At 35.8% G+C, this 17406-nt stretch overlaps 1 protein-coding gene across 2 annotated transcripts in view; it reads left to right on the top strand.

Annotated features, from left to right (window-relative positions):
- The window catches only part of IL1RAPL1 (interleukin 1 receptor accessory protein like 1), a 1364983-nt gene extending 1359508 nt beyond the window's left edge, over positions 1–5475 (top strand). For both annotated transcript variants that reach the window (XM_078065379.1, XM_078065380.1), the window contains 2 exons: positions 3559–3729; positions 4174–5475. In XM_078065379.1, the coding sequence (XP_077921505.1) occupies positions 3559–3729; positions 4174–4892 (890 nt within the window). In that variant the 3' untranslated portion in view covers positions 4893–5475. The remainder of the gene's footprint in view (positions 1–3558; positions 3730–4173) is intronic.
- The last annotated feature ends 11931 nt before the right edge of the window (positions 5476–17406 follow it).

Genomic DNA, 17406 nt, shown 5'->3' with positions numbered 1-17406 from the left:
TGTTTAGAGTACATCCCTTGTAAGTATCAGCACCACTTATCATGGATCTGATGCTGCAGTGTTTAGTTTTGTTGTTCTCTGGTCAGTTACCTAGCAACCACCTGCAGTTCTTTGATGCCTTTGAGCCCTCTGGATGCCTATACAGTGTCCTAGAGCAGAGTTCCTCAAAGTGTAGTCCCTGGACCAGCAGCAGCATTACCCGAGACCTTGCTGTAAATGCAAATTCTTGGGGCTCGTGGGTGATGCAGTTGGTTAAGTGTCTGACTTTTGGTTTCGGTAAGGAAACTTGATAAACCCTGACCCCATAGCTCCTAGTAATTCCTTGAGGGGTCCAGGCAGCATGGAGTGTATATCTCCAAAGACATCTCTCCTAGAAAATAGCCCAGGTCTTGAGAAAATCCCCACCCTTGTTGTAAAATATAAGTCATGTGATATGCAAATGAAAGATTATTCATTTATTTAATCAACAGATCTGTTTGATCATCTACTAAGCCCTGGTGAGATATCTGAGTCAAGGATATTGTAGTCAAAGAAAAAAGATAAGATGTGAGCACAATAATACCGTACTTGGGAAAAGAGATCATCTCCAAGTCAAAGATATCAGACTCAAATTCAAAAGAAATCAAAAACAGATCTAGCTGCTGGTTTTTTGACAATGGGTAACCATAATTATTTTCCAGGATACCATGAACATAATCAGTGGTAAGATTTGGAAAGATAAATTTTACAGCTCTATGTGGAATGGGCCAGAAGGAGAAAGAAACAGAGAGCAAGACCTACTAAAATAGAATTATAACAGCTAAGAAATGAGTAGGGCCTGACCCAGGATGATGGAAGTAGAATCCAAAGGACTTTTACCAATGAATGCCTATGAGATTATCAGTAATTAAAAAGGATAAGTGGAACATACATCTGACATTTGGAGATTAAAGAAGTGAGATTGTAATGTTATTGAAGTGAAATAAAAGGTGAAGAACAGAGCTTGAGACAGAAAGCTTGCTGTGTTGTGAGCATGTTGAATGTGAGGTGCATGCCGAACATCCAAATTAAGGGGCCAAGGTTACAGGTAAAAGTGGGGTATGGTTGGTAGTTCATGAAAAGGAAGACAGAACTGCACATCTAAATTAGGGAGTTAGCTACATAGAAGTGATTATTGACATCAGGGGAGGAGAGGAGATTTTTAAGGGAAAGGGGGCTGAGAGAAAAATGAAGCAGGTCACAAAAAACATCTTGAGAAATAACAGCATTTATGAGTTGGAAGAGAGATGCCCATGGAAGAAATCAGAGGAAGAGACAGTGTCATGTGAGCAATAGTGATACCAAGCTGGATCTTACCAGGATCAGCGGACCAGTTGTTTACATCTCTTTTGAGTCATATGTGCTCTGTTATAATTGGTGTTCATTATTGATCTGCTTTTCAAATATTTTTAAGCTTAGAGAAGACAGAGGGCTAAGAATGAGGATCTAGCCATTACACTTCCCAGATCTGGGCAAACTTCAACATATTATAGTACTTTGTGGCAAACTGGGAGAAAACAACTTCCAAGAAAGAAAACAGTATATGCATGAAATCATTCTACAATGCACAGTCTGGCTTAAGGAGTCCTTCCTTGGCCCATGACCCGTGTACTAGTCTTAGCAACATGTTTGTCCCCTAGAAATAAACTGTTGACTTGTCTACATCTCCTACTAGATTGGAAGCTACTGACCGGTATTGTAAAGGAAGTCTTATATCTCATAGATATGGCATGTGAATATCTAATGAATGGACATTTTAATTAAATATTAACCGGTATTACGTCCTAGCTTTATTATGTACTATTTTCTATGATTTCTTACTCAACTGAAGTGTTTACATCAATAAAATGGTACCACTATAATAGACTGCTGGCACATGTGCATGACCTGCTCTAGCAAATGTAATTCTCATTTTTGGTGAAAATTGGATTTTATTTATAATATGTACAACTATTTCCTGTTTGAAGAATAAGGAAAATAACAAATACCAGAGTATGGCACCTTTGGGATGATTGCTATTTTTCTAAACCTTTTTTTTTTTTAACTTGAAACCTGTTTTTTTTTTTTTTTAAATCCTCTATACCTAGAAGTTTTCTTTCAGACATCCTATAGCAGAGTTGTTAATTTCTTTTTTTTTTAGATTTGAGTTTGAATTCTTTTTTTTTCTTTTTCTTTTTTTTTGAGTTGTTAGTTTCCTATATACCTGTGTTAACTTCAGATACAGTTAATAGTTTTCTGAGTTTGCCCTAGCAAGTTTTAATTATAGAATAACTTCTAGATGGCTCAGGACTATCAGACTACTGAAATGAACACACCCATATGGATCTGCAAAAGTGATCTATAGTGTCCCTGTAGTCAAAAGGAGTGCCCCAAAGCCACCGAGAGCAACAGTTAAGGATGTCCCTTGATCTTTGATGTTTTATAACCCCAAAGTTTTAAATTTTCCGTGCCAAATACAAAGCTCATTTTGTCCTGAAATTTAGGGATGTTTCAGTCTGACTTGATCTGATAATTGAGTAATACTCTGACAATCATCAGGGAAGTAGAAAAGAGAGCTAAAGATATTGATATTTGGTAAACTCAGCATATTGGTAATATTTAGATTTGAGGTGAATTATGAATCCTGATAATACATTCTGAAAAGGCAATGGATGAATGAGAGACTATCCAGAAGATACATGACTTATTTCCATTAGAAACAACAAATAGGAAATTTGGGATGTTTAATGTTAAAAAATTAAGGTAAAGATAATGCATGAGAGTAGTCATCAAATATTTGAAGAGTTTCCATGTAAAAAGGGGAAAGAATGAGAAAAGAAACAGATTTTAGAACAAAGTTTCATTCATTTATATTGTAATTTTTTATTCTCATGGTCGAACCGATAAACATGATAAGAAAATATTTGGCAGTATTTTATGTGTGAGATAAATGGAGACCAGCAAAACAATATGGTTTTCTAAAATAACTCAGTGGAATAATATTCTAAGTCCCCAAATCCAAGAACTGGCTCCCAGTAGAAAAGTAATTATTCCATGCTTGATTTTATTTTCTCTCCAACAGAAAATCAGTACAGTGCCCACAATCAAAATATCATTCCTCCATGGTCAAGCCAGGTGCAGTTTTCTTTTTTTTCAACAGAGTAAAATGGCCAAATGCAGGATTAGTTGAATGTACAATTATTTAGAGTAAGAGCATACTACCCAACCAAGTGCCTTTTATAAGCAGTCGAGATTCTCCATGACCTGTGCCTCAGAAATGTTGAAAGTTAACATTCCATCGCTTTTTTTGTTAATTTTCTTGCTACTGTCTTCACAACAACAAAAACAACAAATAAAAATGTGATCCTTTATACCTCCAAATTAGTTCCAGAATATTTGACATCATTGAATTCTTACTGAAAATTAGTAAAGGCTTCTTTCTTTGGTCTCCCCAAAGGAGGGCATTTAGAGATATTTTTGGAAAGAGTTGAATGTTTTCATGTCCTAATGTTTTCTTTGGAGAGCAGTGACTTCAACTTTACTCTGTAATCTTTTTGACAGACAATAAAGATTATGATGCATACTTATCATACACCAAAGTGGATCCTGACCAGTGGAATCAAGAGACAGGGGAAGAAGAACGCTTTGCTCTCGAAATCCTACCTGACATGCTTGAAAAGCATTATGGATATAAGTTGTTCATACCAGATAGAGATTTAATCCCAACTGGAAGTAAGTTAATGTTTTCGTCTGAGAGTGTGCATACTCTTTGTCTGTCTGTGTGTCATCATTATTTTTAGGCAGAATTTTAACTTGTGGTTCTCTACATCAAAAATGGTATCAGTGTCTCAAGAAAGAAATGTCATATGTGTTCATATGAAACTTAATTTTTGACGGCCCTGAGAAGCTAGTTCCATTATTCTGTAAAGCATCTCCTTTTATGAGTCTTGACATTTGAAAAAACAAACGGGAGATTGGTACCTGGGAAAAATATTTCTAGCATTGAGAAAAGAGAAGCCCATACTCTATTCATTGTGGTCACTGGCTGTCTTCATCTTCTAAGGTATGACCTATCAAGCAACAGTTCTCACGTAACGTGTGCAAGAGAAGCTGTTGGGGCTTTCTGGAGCAGATCTTTGATCCGGTCATTCTGATAAACTCTTTTCTCTTTTCTAGCATACATTGAAGATGTGGCAAGGTGTGTAGATCAAAGCAAGAGGCTGATTATTGTCATGACCCCAAATTATGTAGTCAGAAGGGGCTGGAGCATCTTTGAGCTGGAGACCAGACTTCGAAACATGCTGGTCACTGGAGAAATTAAAGTGATACTGATTGAATGCAGTGAACTCCGAGGCATTATGAACTACCAGGAGGTGGAAGCCCTCAAGCACACCATCAAGCTCCTGACGGTTATTAAATGGCACGGACCGAAATGCAACAAGTTGAACTCTAAGTTCTGGAAACGTTTACAATATGAAATGCCTTTTAAGAGGATAGAACCCATTACGCACGAGCAGGCTTTAGATGTTAGTGAGCAGGGGCCTTTTGGGGAGCTGCAGACTGTCTCGGCCATCTCCATGGCCGCGGCCACCTCTACAGCTCTAGCCACTGCCCATCCAGATCTCCGTTCCACCTTTCACAACACGTACCATTCACAGATGCGTCAGAAACACTACTACCGAAGCTATGAGTACGACGTACCTCCTCCCGGCACCCTGCCCCTTACCTCCATAGGAAATCAGCATACCTATTGTAACATCCCCATGACACTCATCAACGGGCAGCGGCCACAGACAAAATCGAGCAGGGAGCAGAATCCAGACGAGGCCCACACAAACAGTGCCATCCTGCCGCTGTTGCCAAGGGAGACCAGTATATCCAGTGTGATTTGGTGACAGAAAAGCAAGGGACATCCCATCCCTGGGAGCTTGAGTGGAGTGTGCAGTCCAGTGCCTGGAACTAAATCCTCGACTGCTGCTGTTAAAAACATGCATTACAATCTCTAGAACACGAGGAAAAACAGGGTCTTGTACATATGTTTTCGGCAATTTCTTTGTAGCATCAGTGTCTTCCTGTTTTACCATGTCTCTTACCATTACATTTTTTGACTTTGTTTTATATGTCATTGGAATTTGTAAATTTACATTTTTTTAAAGAAGAGACTTAATGTATAGATAGAAAACCCTTTTTTGCTTCATTAGTTTAGTTTTAGAATGGGTTTTATTTTCTTTTCTTGATTTTGTTTTGCTTTTAACATTTCCTTGGGGTGCTTGGACAAATCTATCCGATGGGACAAGGAGCACCGGATCCTCTCTTGGGTTCTGCCTGGGATCAGCAGGGCCACGGGGGCCTTCAGAGAGCAGTGCTGCACATGCCAGCGTTGCCATTTGGGAGGAAAAAAAAAAAAAAGATGAGAAGAACACTTGTTCATAGGAGGGCCCCGTCAATCAGAGCCCTGAATCTCTTCCTTGTCCCACCTCATTCCCCACCTCTACCCTTCTAATGGCGGCATGATGTGTAAACTCTGAGGAGGGGGGGGTGGGTCTAACTGTCTTAACATTTAATTCACTGCTCGTCAGAATACACTCCAGACCCAGAAGTGTGCTAGTCACTTGACAGTGACCAATACAGAGTGCTAAGAAGAGAAGATCGAGGGCCTGCAAATGGGGCAGAGAGTGTTGTTTCTGTTTTTTAAATGAGTTGATGTACCCTTATATAAATATATATATATATATATATATAAAACACACACACAACAAAACAAAAGAAACAAAAAACAAAAAAACAAAAAAAACACACAAAAAACAAAAAAAAATCAAGCCCTATATTTGATCACTTCCTGGAAAGGCATGAATGTGTTTGTGGCTGTTTTTGTTTAATATTCTACTTCCTCTTTTCCCTCTATAATTTTTCTGCAAATGAGATTATGTGCAAATGCCAGGCAAGTTAACTCAAAAGGGTGAATCAACACAAGTCGAAATGAAATTCACGTTGAAGGCTTCCAAACCAAAGGGAAGGACAGGATGTGTCATCAAATATGTTTTGTCACCTTGTATTATACGAAGTGTTACTTTCTAAAGAGTCAGAACAAATCTGTGAAACTTACTATGGGATCCCCTTGTATTTAAATGTTAATTCACTGTATTTAATTTTCAATGCTACATTCAGAATCAAGTGTTCGGTTTCAGTTTGTGAACATAAGCAACACTTATTAATATTGAAGTGTTTATATAAGAACTCAGGAGGTCAAACATATGAGTACCAACAGAAATCACTATTTTCAAAATAAACATTATTTACACAAAATAGTTTTTAAATTAGATGAGAAAGTGTTTAAATAATTTTACTGTATAAATAATTCGTTTTATTTTAACTGTGTAATTCTATCTTTCAGAAACAGAAAGCTGATGCTCCCAGGAAATTCATCCCTTACCATTTAGCTTTATGTTTGAAATCAGTGGCATAAGCAGCTAACACATATTCATGTTGAAGATGATGCAAAATCAGTCATCAAGGAACTTACAGAGGGTGGAATTGTTAAAGGGAAATATTACCTACGTAGCTTTTAGTTAAAAAAAAAAAATCAATGTGATGAAATCACTGATAAAGAACTTATACATTCCTGTAGTGATTCCTTGTAGGAATTTCCATGCCAGTCATCGCCTGTGGGCTCGTGTCGTGACTATCGTATGTTCGGTTTATTCCTACCACCATATAATGAGAAAACAATTCTACAGTTCGGTGTGAGTTGGCCACACACACACCAAAGTGTAAACTTCCAAAGAGTTCATTTGGGAGGGTAAGATTACATTGCAAATGTACGAGATGAGCATAAGAATTTTGCAACAATGCGAAGGTCTCAGTATTTGTGTGACAAGGTAAAGGAGCCTTGGGATGTGCAGTGATTTTTATTTGCTTAAAAAATGTTTATTTCCCTGACAAGTCACCTGGGGTCCTTCTCTACAATCTGTTCTTTATTCCCATGCTCCCCCCCGGACCTGTGTCACATTTTCACAAACCAGAACTGAAGCTGCAAGGACACAAACTTTGTCAGCTTTGCACATTGGGTTATTTTCAGAATCCGAGAAGGCCATTGTTTACTTTGTACTATGGACACCTGTCAAGGACTGGTGGCAGCGAACCTCACTGGACTGGATTCCAGACTCCCCAGTGCTCAGAAAACTGTAAACATGGCAATGGCCTGGTTTATTTCTTTTTTTTAAATTTTTAAATTTTTTTTTAAGTGCACGATGGAAGTGTGTAGAGGAAGTAATCAGACCACAGTCATATTTTAGGCATCCATAGGTGTTAATTTAGCTGCATTGGGAGTACGTTTTTTGTTCTATTTTTAGTGTAGATTTAAGCACTTTGAATAGCATGATTCAGGGATTGATGGGTAATATTTGATATTCTCACAACTTAAGAAACTTTTTTTCCTCTAATGCTTTGTCATATTTTTTAAAAAAAGAAAATAAATGGAGAAGAAGCTATCTATGGCTTTAGAAACATTCCTCCCAAGTATTCCTCTATCAGCTCCATGTGAGAACAAATGAAGGCAACTGTCATGTGTTCACGTGCTCTATGTTTAATAAAAGTTACGTTAGAACTCACAATAAAAAGAGAAAAAAATGTATTTTCCCTAGTGCTTAGGTTTCATCCTTCTCTTTTTTCGGTGGGGGCTGTGGGGGATGAGAATACTGTAGAAACACAGTCGGAAGTGTGAATATGGTAGCCAGGCTGAGGGAGAGAATGGGCTTCTGGACTTGGACGCGTGTGATGTTTGGTATCGCCTGTTGTTCATCATTCACTGCTTGGGCTCCGAGTGACACGTTATGGATTCAAGGTCCATCTGGTTCTTTAATGTAACCTCTACTTGCTGCCTAAGCGTCCTACCCTGTATACTGGTGCTCAGTTCCTTGATTATTTAATTTGTATTTCATTCCTTAGGTTTCCTATGAGCAGAGAAGAAATCTATCTCATGCAGCCAGCTGATTTAAGTTACATCAATTCTGTGAAATAAATCTCAAACACAATGAGTTAAGAGACCTGAACCTACTATATTTCTGTAGTTGAACACCTGATTGTTCAAGCCGTCAACCATTTTGTGTTTATTACTTTCTTCATAACCTGTGTATTTGAACCCTATCGGCTTAATCTTAAATACGTAGACACTGGCTTCTTCCTTATTTCATTACTACTTAGCATTTTGTAACAAGAGCAATTATTAACTCAGAGCCAACCCCTAAACTCCGAGTTTTGTTTATCCTAGAATAGTCATTAACTTTGACAGATACCATTTATGTAAATTAAGATCGCCATTTCTAGGAAAACATGAATTCGTACATTTGTAAATTATGCTCTGGTTCTGGAATGATACCCTAGTTCTCCTTTTTCCAAGAAGTATTTTTTTTATCTTGTGCTTCATTTCTTTCTCTTCTCTATTTAGTTTAAGTGTGTCATTAGTCTCAGAAGAAAGCTTAGTGAGATTCAAAGGGGACCATCGGCGTGCAAGTGACATGAATGCAAGGACTAAGAGAATGCACAGGCACGGAAGAGGAAAATCCCTTACTGTTTCTGATCTGAATGTGCTTGGTCATTGTTCCCATCATTGTCGTAGTTGATCAGGAGAGGTGAAATATTACTAAATGTGTCAGAAATCCTATCTACAGGCACATATTCCCCATCACTGAACACATTCTTTAACAATATATACAAAGACCTGATGTTGCAACTGACTTCCCCAAGACGAGGAGCTTGTCAGTAGATGCAGAGCTATTCCTTGCCTTCTCCTGAACCCTTCCCGCTTGACTGTTCCGAGCAAAGAAAGCAGTTAACAGTCAAATTTTGATTATCCTTAACAATGGACCTTAAACTTGGGTTCAAGGACACTTTGAGTCTATAAAAAGGACTGAAGGAAATAAAGAAGTCCTTGAAATTCCAGACCACATTGTGAATGTGTGCAAAACTGGTGTTTTCCTGGATGTGAGTCTCAAAGACATCCATCACCTGAAAAGCTACTGATGTTTGGATTTAGGTCATATTCTCAGAAGCTGACATTCACATAAAGCGCATATCTTGCCAGTATTGTTAGGCCTATGATTCCTTACCCGTCATTCATGAAAATTCAGGGAATGATTATCGCTCTTTTGACGAGCAGAGGCAATTCCTCTTCCAACATGACTGGACATTGTGGGAGACTTGGTTGATAGGAAAAATGTGGTATGATGGCAAGTCATTCAGGCCCAGAGAAATGAGAATTGACTCTTACTACTCTGCTAGTTTACTCATTTCTTAGTTTACTCAAAAGATAGTTTTGGAAGAGTGTGTATGCCTTGGCATGATGCCTTATTTCATGAAACTTCTTTATGATTTGGGTTTAATCATGTTTCCCACCACAAAACTAAACAGGAGTAGAAGAAACAACCACTTGACATATTTTTCCCAAGAGACTTCATTTTCTTGTGCCAAGATTTAGGATTGCTCAGATGCTTGATTTTCCACCATTGTGCTTTTGCCAGTTTCGGGATTTATGATACAACTTTGGAGCAATATGAAGAATTTTAAGGAATCAACTGAAGTGAGATGGTGGTTATTTAGTTTTATTTTTTACTCATGACCAGCAGCAAGGGGAAAGTTTGTGCTATGTTAATAATTAAGATACTGTCACAAGGAGCTATAAGGCTTGACTGAGTTTGAGTAAAGAGAAGGATGATGATGATGATGATGAGTGCATCCCTGTCCTAATCTCACGTGTCTTTTCATCTTCCAACTTCGGTCACATCCATAGAAAGTGCCCAGACTAAGAAGAACGTTCTCATCTTCCATCAGGTATCCTTTCTTTCTTCCAGGCTCAGAATACAAAACATGCAAGATATAAAGAAAATTTTCCTCCTGCCCGTTAGTAACTATTCCTCTAAGTAGTCTCTGAGTCCACTGACAAACTCCTATTTCATTCAATTTAGTAAAGTAAGGCACTGTTGTTTTTCTACCATTCACTACCTTCACTGATGCATCCCCCAGGGTCCACGAGCCTGAAAAAGTATTCTCTTTCTTAACAAACAGGCAATCGCTCGAAATCATTACACTGTTCCCTCCACTACTAAATGAATAGAAACTGAAGAACTGCACATGAACTTGAGACTCTTATGTGTAATATTGATGTTGTGTAAATTTCAATCTTCATAGTCCAGATAACCTTAAGTTTCAAAGGGCATGCTGGTCATTAAAAAAAAAAGATTTAATGTAAAATGACATATTACATAATGCATGAACATGTGGCAAAGTAATTTGGATCTATCCTTACTAGTCAATGAGAGACTAAATTTGGGGAGATCAGATGTGAGTGTTTTAGGTTAATTCTCACCTGGGATGAAGACATCTTTATGTTAGGATACATGGACAGTTGTCCAAATTCCTTGCAGCATATGCTCCTGGTAACTAGAATTTTTAGTGTGTTCTTTCCACCAAAGTTGTGGAGATATGTTCATATAATCTGCTATTGAATTGTAAAAACTTTTTCATTTTCAGAGTTTGAGGGAACCCAAGTAGGAAAGTGAATTTAGTCATTTTCCTCTGCTGGTGTTCAAGTCAAATTTTAAACTCAGACACTCTCAGATATGTTCAACAGTCAGTAAAAAGTGCATTTTACATAGTGTTTCCCTTTAGTTTTGCCTACCCTCTTTGATTTTGTACAATCTAGAATGTATGTAACTCACGCGTAGGTGATGGAGGCGCTTTTTTTTCTTAGAATACTTACAATTATATATTTGGTTTTGCTTTGACTAGCAATAGGAAAATAGACAAATACAAGTGTAAAAATGAGAAATTTTAAACTTGAATTATAATTTGTGTTTTATAGTCGTTTCATAAGTCTGTTGCTCTCTATGAGTATGCTCTCTATATATCCTGTAAAAATAAATTTATATGTTACATAGAAATTCAAGAAATTAAATTATTTATTAAGCTACAAATGTTTCTTCTGGTTTCTAACTGATTATAGATGAAAATAAATTAAATAATGTGTTGTTGAAACAGATGTAAGTACCTTCGTTAATTTGATAACTGTTGTTAAACTTTTCTTTCCCTCTCTGTTTATGTCTCTATAAGTATATAATTCTTAGACTTAATTCCTATTATGATTATGAAGAAGGGATTTAAGAAATGGCTGATTGGCTGAACAAAAAGAAAACCTTGCTAAAAAATCAAGCTCACTTAGAATCCCTCTTCTGTTCTTCACTCCTGGATTATGGGGAGGTTTGAATCACAAATTTGATCACTTAAAAGTCATTATCACATCAATGATTGTTTCAAGGTTAAATTCTGCATCTTTCCTTCATGTATTTCATAACATTCTTGGAGAAACAGAAAGGAAAGGAATTATAGCACGTGAGTCCTCTTTGCTGTTTCTCTTCCTTACTTCTTGCTCCCCAGGTTTTATTCCTTTCTTTTTAAGGTACTACTCACATAATGACCTTAAAATAAAGTCCCCTCAGGTAATATTTTAAAGTGACCAAGATCTTTAATCATCTTGTTTTTCTACTTTGTCTGCACCTACTTATAGTGCACAGTCATTCCTAAAGAGAAATGTTTTTGGCCTTACTTTTCATTTTATGGTAAAGATAAGTAAACCTAAAATTTATTTATTTGGGGGGAGGGGAATGGTGGTAAATCTTTCCATCACAAGCTTAACAAAAGAACAACCAGAAGCCTCTTAGAATGAATGGGCTGTTTAGGCAGAACTCCTATCTTAGGACAGCCTTTCAAGAAACACTTATCAAAGATGAAGCCAAGATAAATCATTATGAAAATGGAAAGTAATATTTATAAAAACCCGTAAGGTTATTTCAGGTTGGACTTCAAAGTAATTAATATATTTAAAATTTCATAAAGTCATTTCTACCTCAGTAGGGTTTTTCAATGTGAAAAATAACTTCTACTGAAAAAGTAAAATGTTATATGGATTATGACTCAGTGTATAATTCCCATATTGTATTTCAAATTGTGAATCCTAGGACCTGACCCATTATTAAAAGTATCGGGAGAGAAAACTCTGTAGTTGAAGAATATTTGGGACTATTTGTGCACCTTACACATATGCATTTAAATTCTCAGGAATTTTCAATTTCACCCATACTATTAACAAGTGGTTAAAAGACTGATACCCATGGAACACCTTAACTTATTTTAGGAGATTCCTAATTGATATCAGATCTACATTTACAGGAAAAATAGAAACAGAGATTGAGACAAATATTCAGAGAATTAAAATAGTTGTGACCCACTTACTGCTGTGGGATTTTAGCATTTATGTATGGCCTGTAAGAGTAATTCGAAAAAGTCCTTGATCAATTAATGTTTAATGCCCAGTGATACTGATGTGTGGGAGGGGAGGGCAGGGTGAAGTTCTGAAGAATAGAGGGCATCTAAATCTGACCAATAGTTTAGCCAATGTTTGCTTAAATTAGGAATTTTTATCACCGTGAGGTGTCATTGGTTTTAGATGGTACACAGGGGGAGGTTTTTATTGGAATAGTTATGTATGTGAACATGTGTTAGGATTTAAAGAAAACTTATGTAAGTACAACAAACTTGACTTTATGGGTACTATTTCTAGTTCTGTTTATATGGCAGAATGATATATAACTACATGATTTAAATAAAAACATAGGTAAATAATAATCTGGGAAAGATGATAAATGGCAAAAGTCATCAAGATGCTTCATGAATGACTGGATTAGGAAAAATTGCTAAGATAGTCAAATATATAACTTCTGAGGAAAAAAACTAATAAAAGGTGAAACATCTCCCAAAACAGCAGAAGAATATGCGAAAAACCTACCAAAATGACCGTCAGAACCGTAAGATTAGGACACTCAATAGCTGGTTTAAATTAAGTGATGAAATATCTCAGTTCTTTAATTGTCCTTGGCAATAAAGAATGATTTATACAATTATGAACTTGAAAGGAAAACTGACATCTGAATAAAAATCCTTTCTTAAATGGTCTCAGCATGCTTTTCCTAAGTGAAAGGTGAAATTGATTGCTAAACATTATAAGGTATGAATAGAAATTATGATTTTGGTATGCTTGATACTGCGACAGAAAGGCTTGGCGAAGGGTGAAATTGTTCGTTCAGAGCATTCTTCCAATGGGCCCGCTGTCATAGTTCTCAGACCTGGATGCAGTTACAATCACCTGGGAAGATTTAAAGAGTCCCAGAGATTCAAATTAAACCAGTCAGGAGTTTGTCCCCATTGTCAGTTGCTAGGGTTTTTTGTTTTTGTTTTATTTTGTTTTGCTTTGTTTTGTTTTGTTTTTAACAAACTTTCCAGGTGATTCTATAAAAAAAAAAAAAAAAATCAGAGTTGAAAACTAAAAGAGCCAAACTGCTGGGTCTCAAATTTTACGCTTCAGAAGAATTGCCTGGAAAGCTTGTTAAAAATGGTTATTCACATTTAAGTCTGATAGTGCTGGAGTGGGGCCCAGAATCTCTTTATTTAACAAGCTTCCCAGGTGATTCTAATGTGAAGGCCTACAGACAACTCTTTGAGAAACACAGGTGTAGGATTTGTTATTTCTGTCATTACAACTGCTGTCACTCTTTGGAATACAAGATTAAAGTCTGCAGCGGATGAATGTCACCATAAACTGGGTCTTCCTTTTTTAACAATTTCTCCCAATTTGTTCATCAGAGCTCACAATGAAGATGTCCTGAGGAAAAAACTGAACTATGTATAGACAATTATACTTCATTTGAAAATATCTCAAAAAGAAGGGAGAAAAAAAGAACTAGGAAAAAAATTGAGTCCAACTTTTTCATGAAATACATGACTTCAAAAAATGCCCCATCATAGAAGAAAAGTAGACTAATTAATAGTTAAGTGTTAATTTAAAAAATAGTTAAGTGTTAATAAAAAATAAGATTCTTAGAGAATTCATGCCTGTCACTTCTGTTTCTATTAAGGAAGAAAAAACAAAAAAACAAAATTAGGGATACCAAAGATATTGATTGTGCAAATAAAGATATCAACATCAAATTTGTTAAATTAGTTGGACTTAATGAACAATTATTTTCCCTCATGTTAACAATGAGTTCATTGAAAGATGAACTCTAATGAAGACTTTTCCAAGCATCCTTTAGCATAAGAATCGCTTGTAGCATTTGTTAAAAGCATAGATAACTGGCTCACCCTCCAAAACAATGGAACCCTGGGAAATTTTTAAGATCATGTTATTTTGTGAACCTTATTCTATTGAATAATGTAAAGTCTAAGACTATATTCATGCAGTGCCCATAAATGTAGTTAATCCTTTGTGAGATGATAAGTTAAATACACCATCTTGCATTATTTCAGCAAAATGACAACCTACACAACAATGACAAACCAGTCGGTCCTTAATTTCACACCTCAACCATTTATACTTACAATGTATTTTCAGCCATATATATTTATCTCACTGGGCTAACATTGACCTTTATGTCCCTCGTTATACCAAGATTGACGACCAGTGATGACATTTGCAGCTTCTGTTTCTTAAGAATGTCCTATTTGATGATGTCTGTTTCTCATGAACTAATCGTGTCACTGATCCTAAGTGCATATGTCAAGGACATGGCTCCTGTTAGTTAAGAGAAAATATTCTTATACATTACTTGTGGAGTGCCCACATCAGAGAATTTCTAGAGAATTCATTTAACTTTTTCCACCCATATCCTAGTGACTTCCACAGCCACTATAGGACCTCCTACCATTTATGGTTTTATAAAACTAGACTATCCAAAAAATAATATTCAGTGGTAGAATTCTACTGAGTGCAATATAGCCTTTTTAAATTTCTACACTAAACTGAAAGAGACAGTATACCGAGTGAGCTTGATTTATTTTCAGAACACAATCTGGACAACAGCTCAAAACAGTCAACTTTGGAAACACGAAGCATTTAGTGTGCTAAATTAATGTACATGTGTGCATGCATGTAATGCATGTACATGCATGCATGTGTAATGTCTGCACACTCCAATGAAAAACACACACCAACCAAACTTAATCAATATATGCACCACATTAAATAAACAGTTCTATGAGTTCTCAAGATAATGCCCTCCATCAGAAAATTACTCAGTGAATCATTTTTGCACAGGCTAAATATAAACACCCTGGTTTCTGTTTAACTAACTTTTCTTGAAGGACATGCATTTTATCTCAAAGGAGAGAGTCAGCTCATCCTTGCTTTTTGCAGAAAAATTCTGTGATTATTTCCATTTCCTACTTTTCCATTACATGGTAGCCCTGAATTATTTATTTGTAAAAAATGGGGGAGGTATTGCACTCAGCAGCTATCCTAAGAAAAGCCTGTGAAAGCGTCAAAGTTATTACCACGGGTTTCCTATCTTTTAGTCGATTTTATTTTTCCGGGGCTGTGAAATAACTTATTTTTTCAGATTCCATTTAACTTTTGTCCTTAGCAAATAACATGTCTTCAGCAAAACCTAACTTGAGAAATACAGTTACAGATAAACATTTTTTTTTTTTAGTTTTCTCTTACTTTCCAGAATCCATGCCATCACTGAAGTGAGTTAGAAACACAATAGAATTAAGTAAATTTACAACTGACGAGTTTCTGAGTACTACACCTTAGGTATTCTGCGTCACGAGGTGAACTCGTATTCACAGTCATCTTCAAAATGGGCATTTGAATAACTTGCTGTGTATCTTCATGAGAAAACTGGACATGTGGTAAGATATTAAAGGAGGGGGTAGCAGAGGTTCCTGCTGGTGTAGCATTAGAGAAGGATACATTTATGCTGATATCTCTAAAGATTTTAACTACAGCTTATAGGTAAGATCACATAACCGACTGAAGCAAGTATAACATACTTAGTGTTTTGTACTTTCATTTTAAGAGGGAAGGAGATCACTCACTAAATATGAATGCTGCATATGTTAGCAATAGAGATAGTGATTTTGTAATTTTGATTGCACTTGCCTTAAATTTTTTCCAAAAAGAAATTATATATATAAATAAATATAGATGAGGATGGTTAAAGAACATTGTTTAAAAATAGGCAAGTTCTGCACTGATTATACTTTTTTACATAATTTAATGCATAATGGCAAAGTATATTTGCCAGATCCATGTAATGAGTATATGAGCACATGATAACAGCAGTTTGTATAAGCACAAAGTGTTCTATGTTTAGATGAAAAATTAACAATGATAACTTTTGGTGTTACTGCTTTAAATTTCAAAAAGTTGGATGTTTAAAGATAAATTTATTACTTGCCTAAGAATATTTTTGTATAATATTGGGAAAGGTTTAAAAATGGACTTGCTTTATGGTGTGCAATTTTCAGAGAAAATAAACAGGGTATGTGTCCAGTTTGTAAATGTTTTCTTTCCAGATTACTCTTTTGCTGGTTAAATGCAAGGATATGATGACTTGAAATACTTTTTTTTTTTGTGAACTGAATAATACCAACAACAATAACAAAAATAAAGCAATGTGAATAAGTTGCGTATGCAAACTTCTTTTAATCAATGCCAGTAGATCCCGAAAACGATAGTGAAGATCCATTTCTGTGAGTATAATGCTAGAAATATTTACAATTGTGTTTTGCCATTTGATGTATGAACATATATCCCTTATAAGAAAAATATTAAAAATGTTTTGTTTTTAGGAGAATTTTTATTCTTCATGCTTCAGTCGAAAATTATATTTATTTTCTAAAATTAAGAATAAGACAAGTTAATAGCACCCCATACTTATAAAATATCTCCGACATCAGAACTAATATATGACAAAAGTTCTTGAATTTGTCAAAAATTCTATTTGTAGAATGCATGTCTTGAGCTAAAAATGTTACGAGCTTTATGAGAAAGAATATACTTATGAAAATGGTGTGCTGGTTAATATTTATATATATGATAATATATATCTCTTTATATGTACCTGTATTTAGTTAGATAACTCTGCTTTGAAATTGAGAAATAAGATTGTGAGTTGGTTTGGGGACCAAGGAGTATCTCTAAGGCTAAAAATGTCTCTTGAAGATTAAAATCAGAGGCTAGATCATGTAAGAAGGTAATAGGCCCAGATAAGATGTGTGATTTTTCATATATGCTTTTCTAAGTATTATCCAATAAGTGGTTTTATGGAGGTTCCATAAACTCCTCCTAAATAAGACAAAAACGTAGAAACTGAAAATGAGCCTTCTTTATAGGTAACAAGAAAACCAAACAAAGAATCACATTTTTGAGACATAACATATCATATCCACAAGTGCTATAGGGTCTGGAGAAACTGCTGGGCTAATACAGAATTTTGTTTAAGTTTGTAAAGTATTTCTTCCAAGAGGCTAACAGCACTAAAATGAAAATCTAATTTCTGGTTTATCACAGATGTCCCT

Source organism: Halichoerus grypus, chromosome X (assembly GCF_964656455.1).
Source record: "Halichoerus grypus chromosome X, mHalGry1.hap1.1, whole genome shotgun sequence".
NCBI lineage: Eukaryota > Metazoa > Chordata > Mammalia > Carnivora > Phocidae > Halichoerus > Halichoerus grypus.
This window is presented reverse-complemented; position numbering and strand designations above follow the sequence as displayed.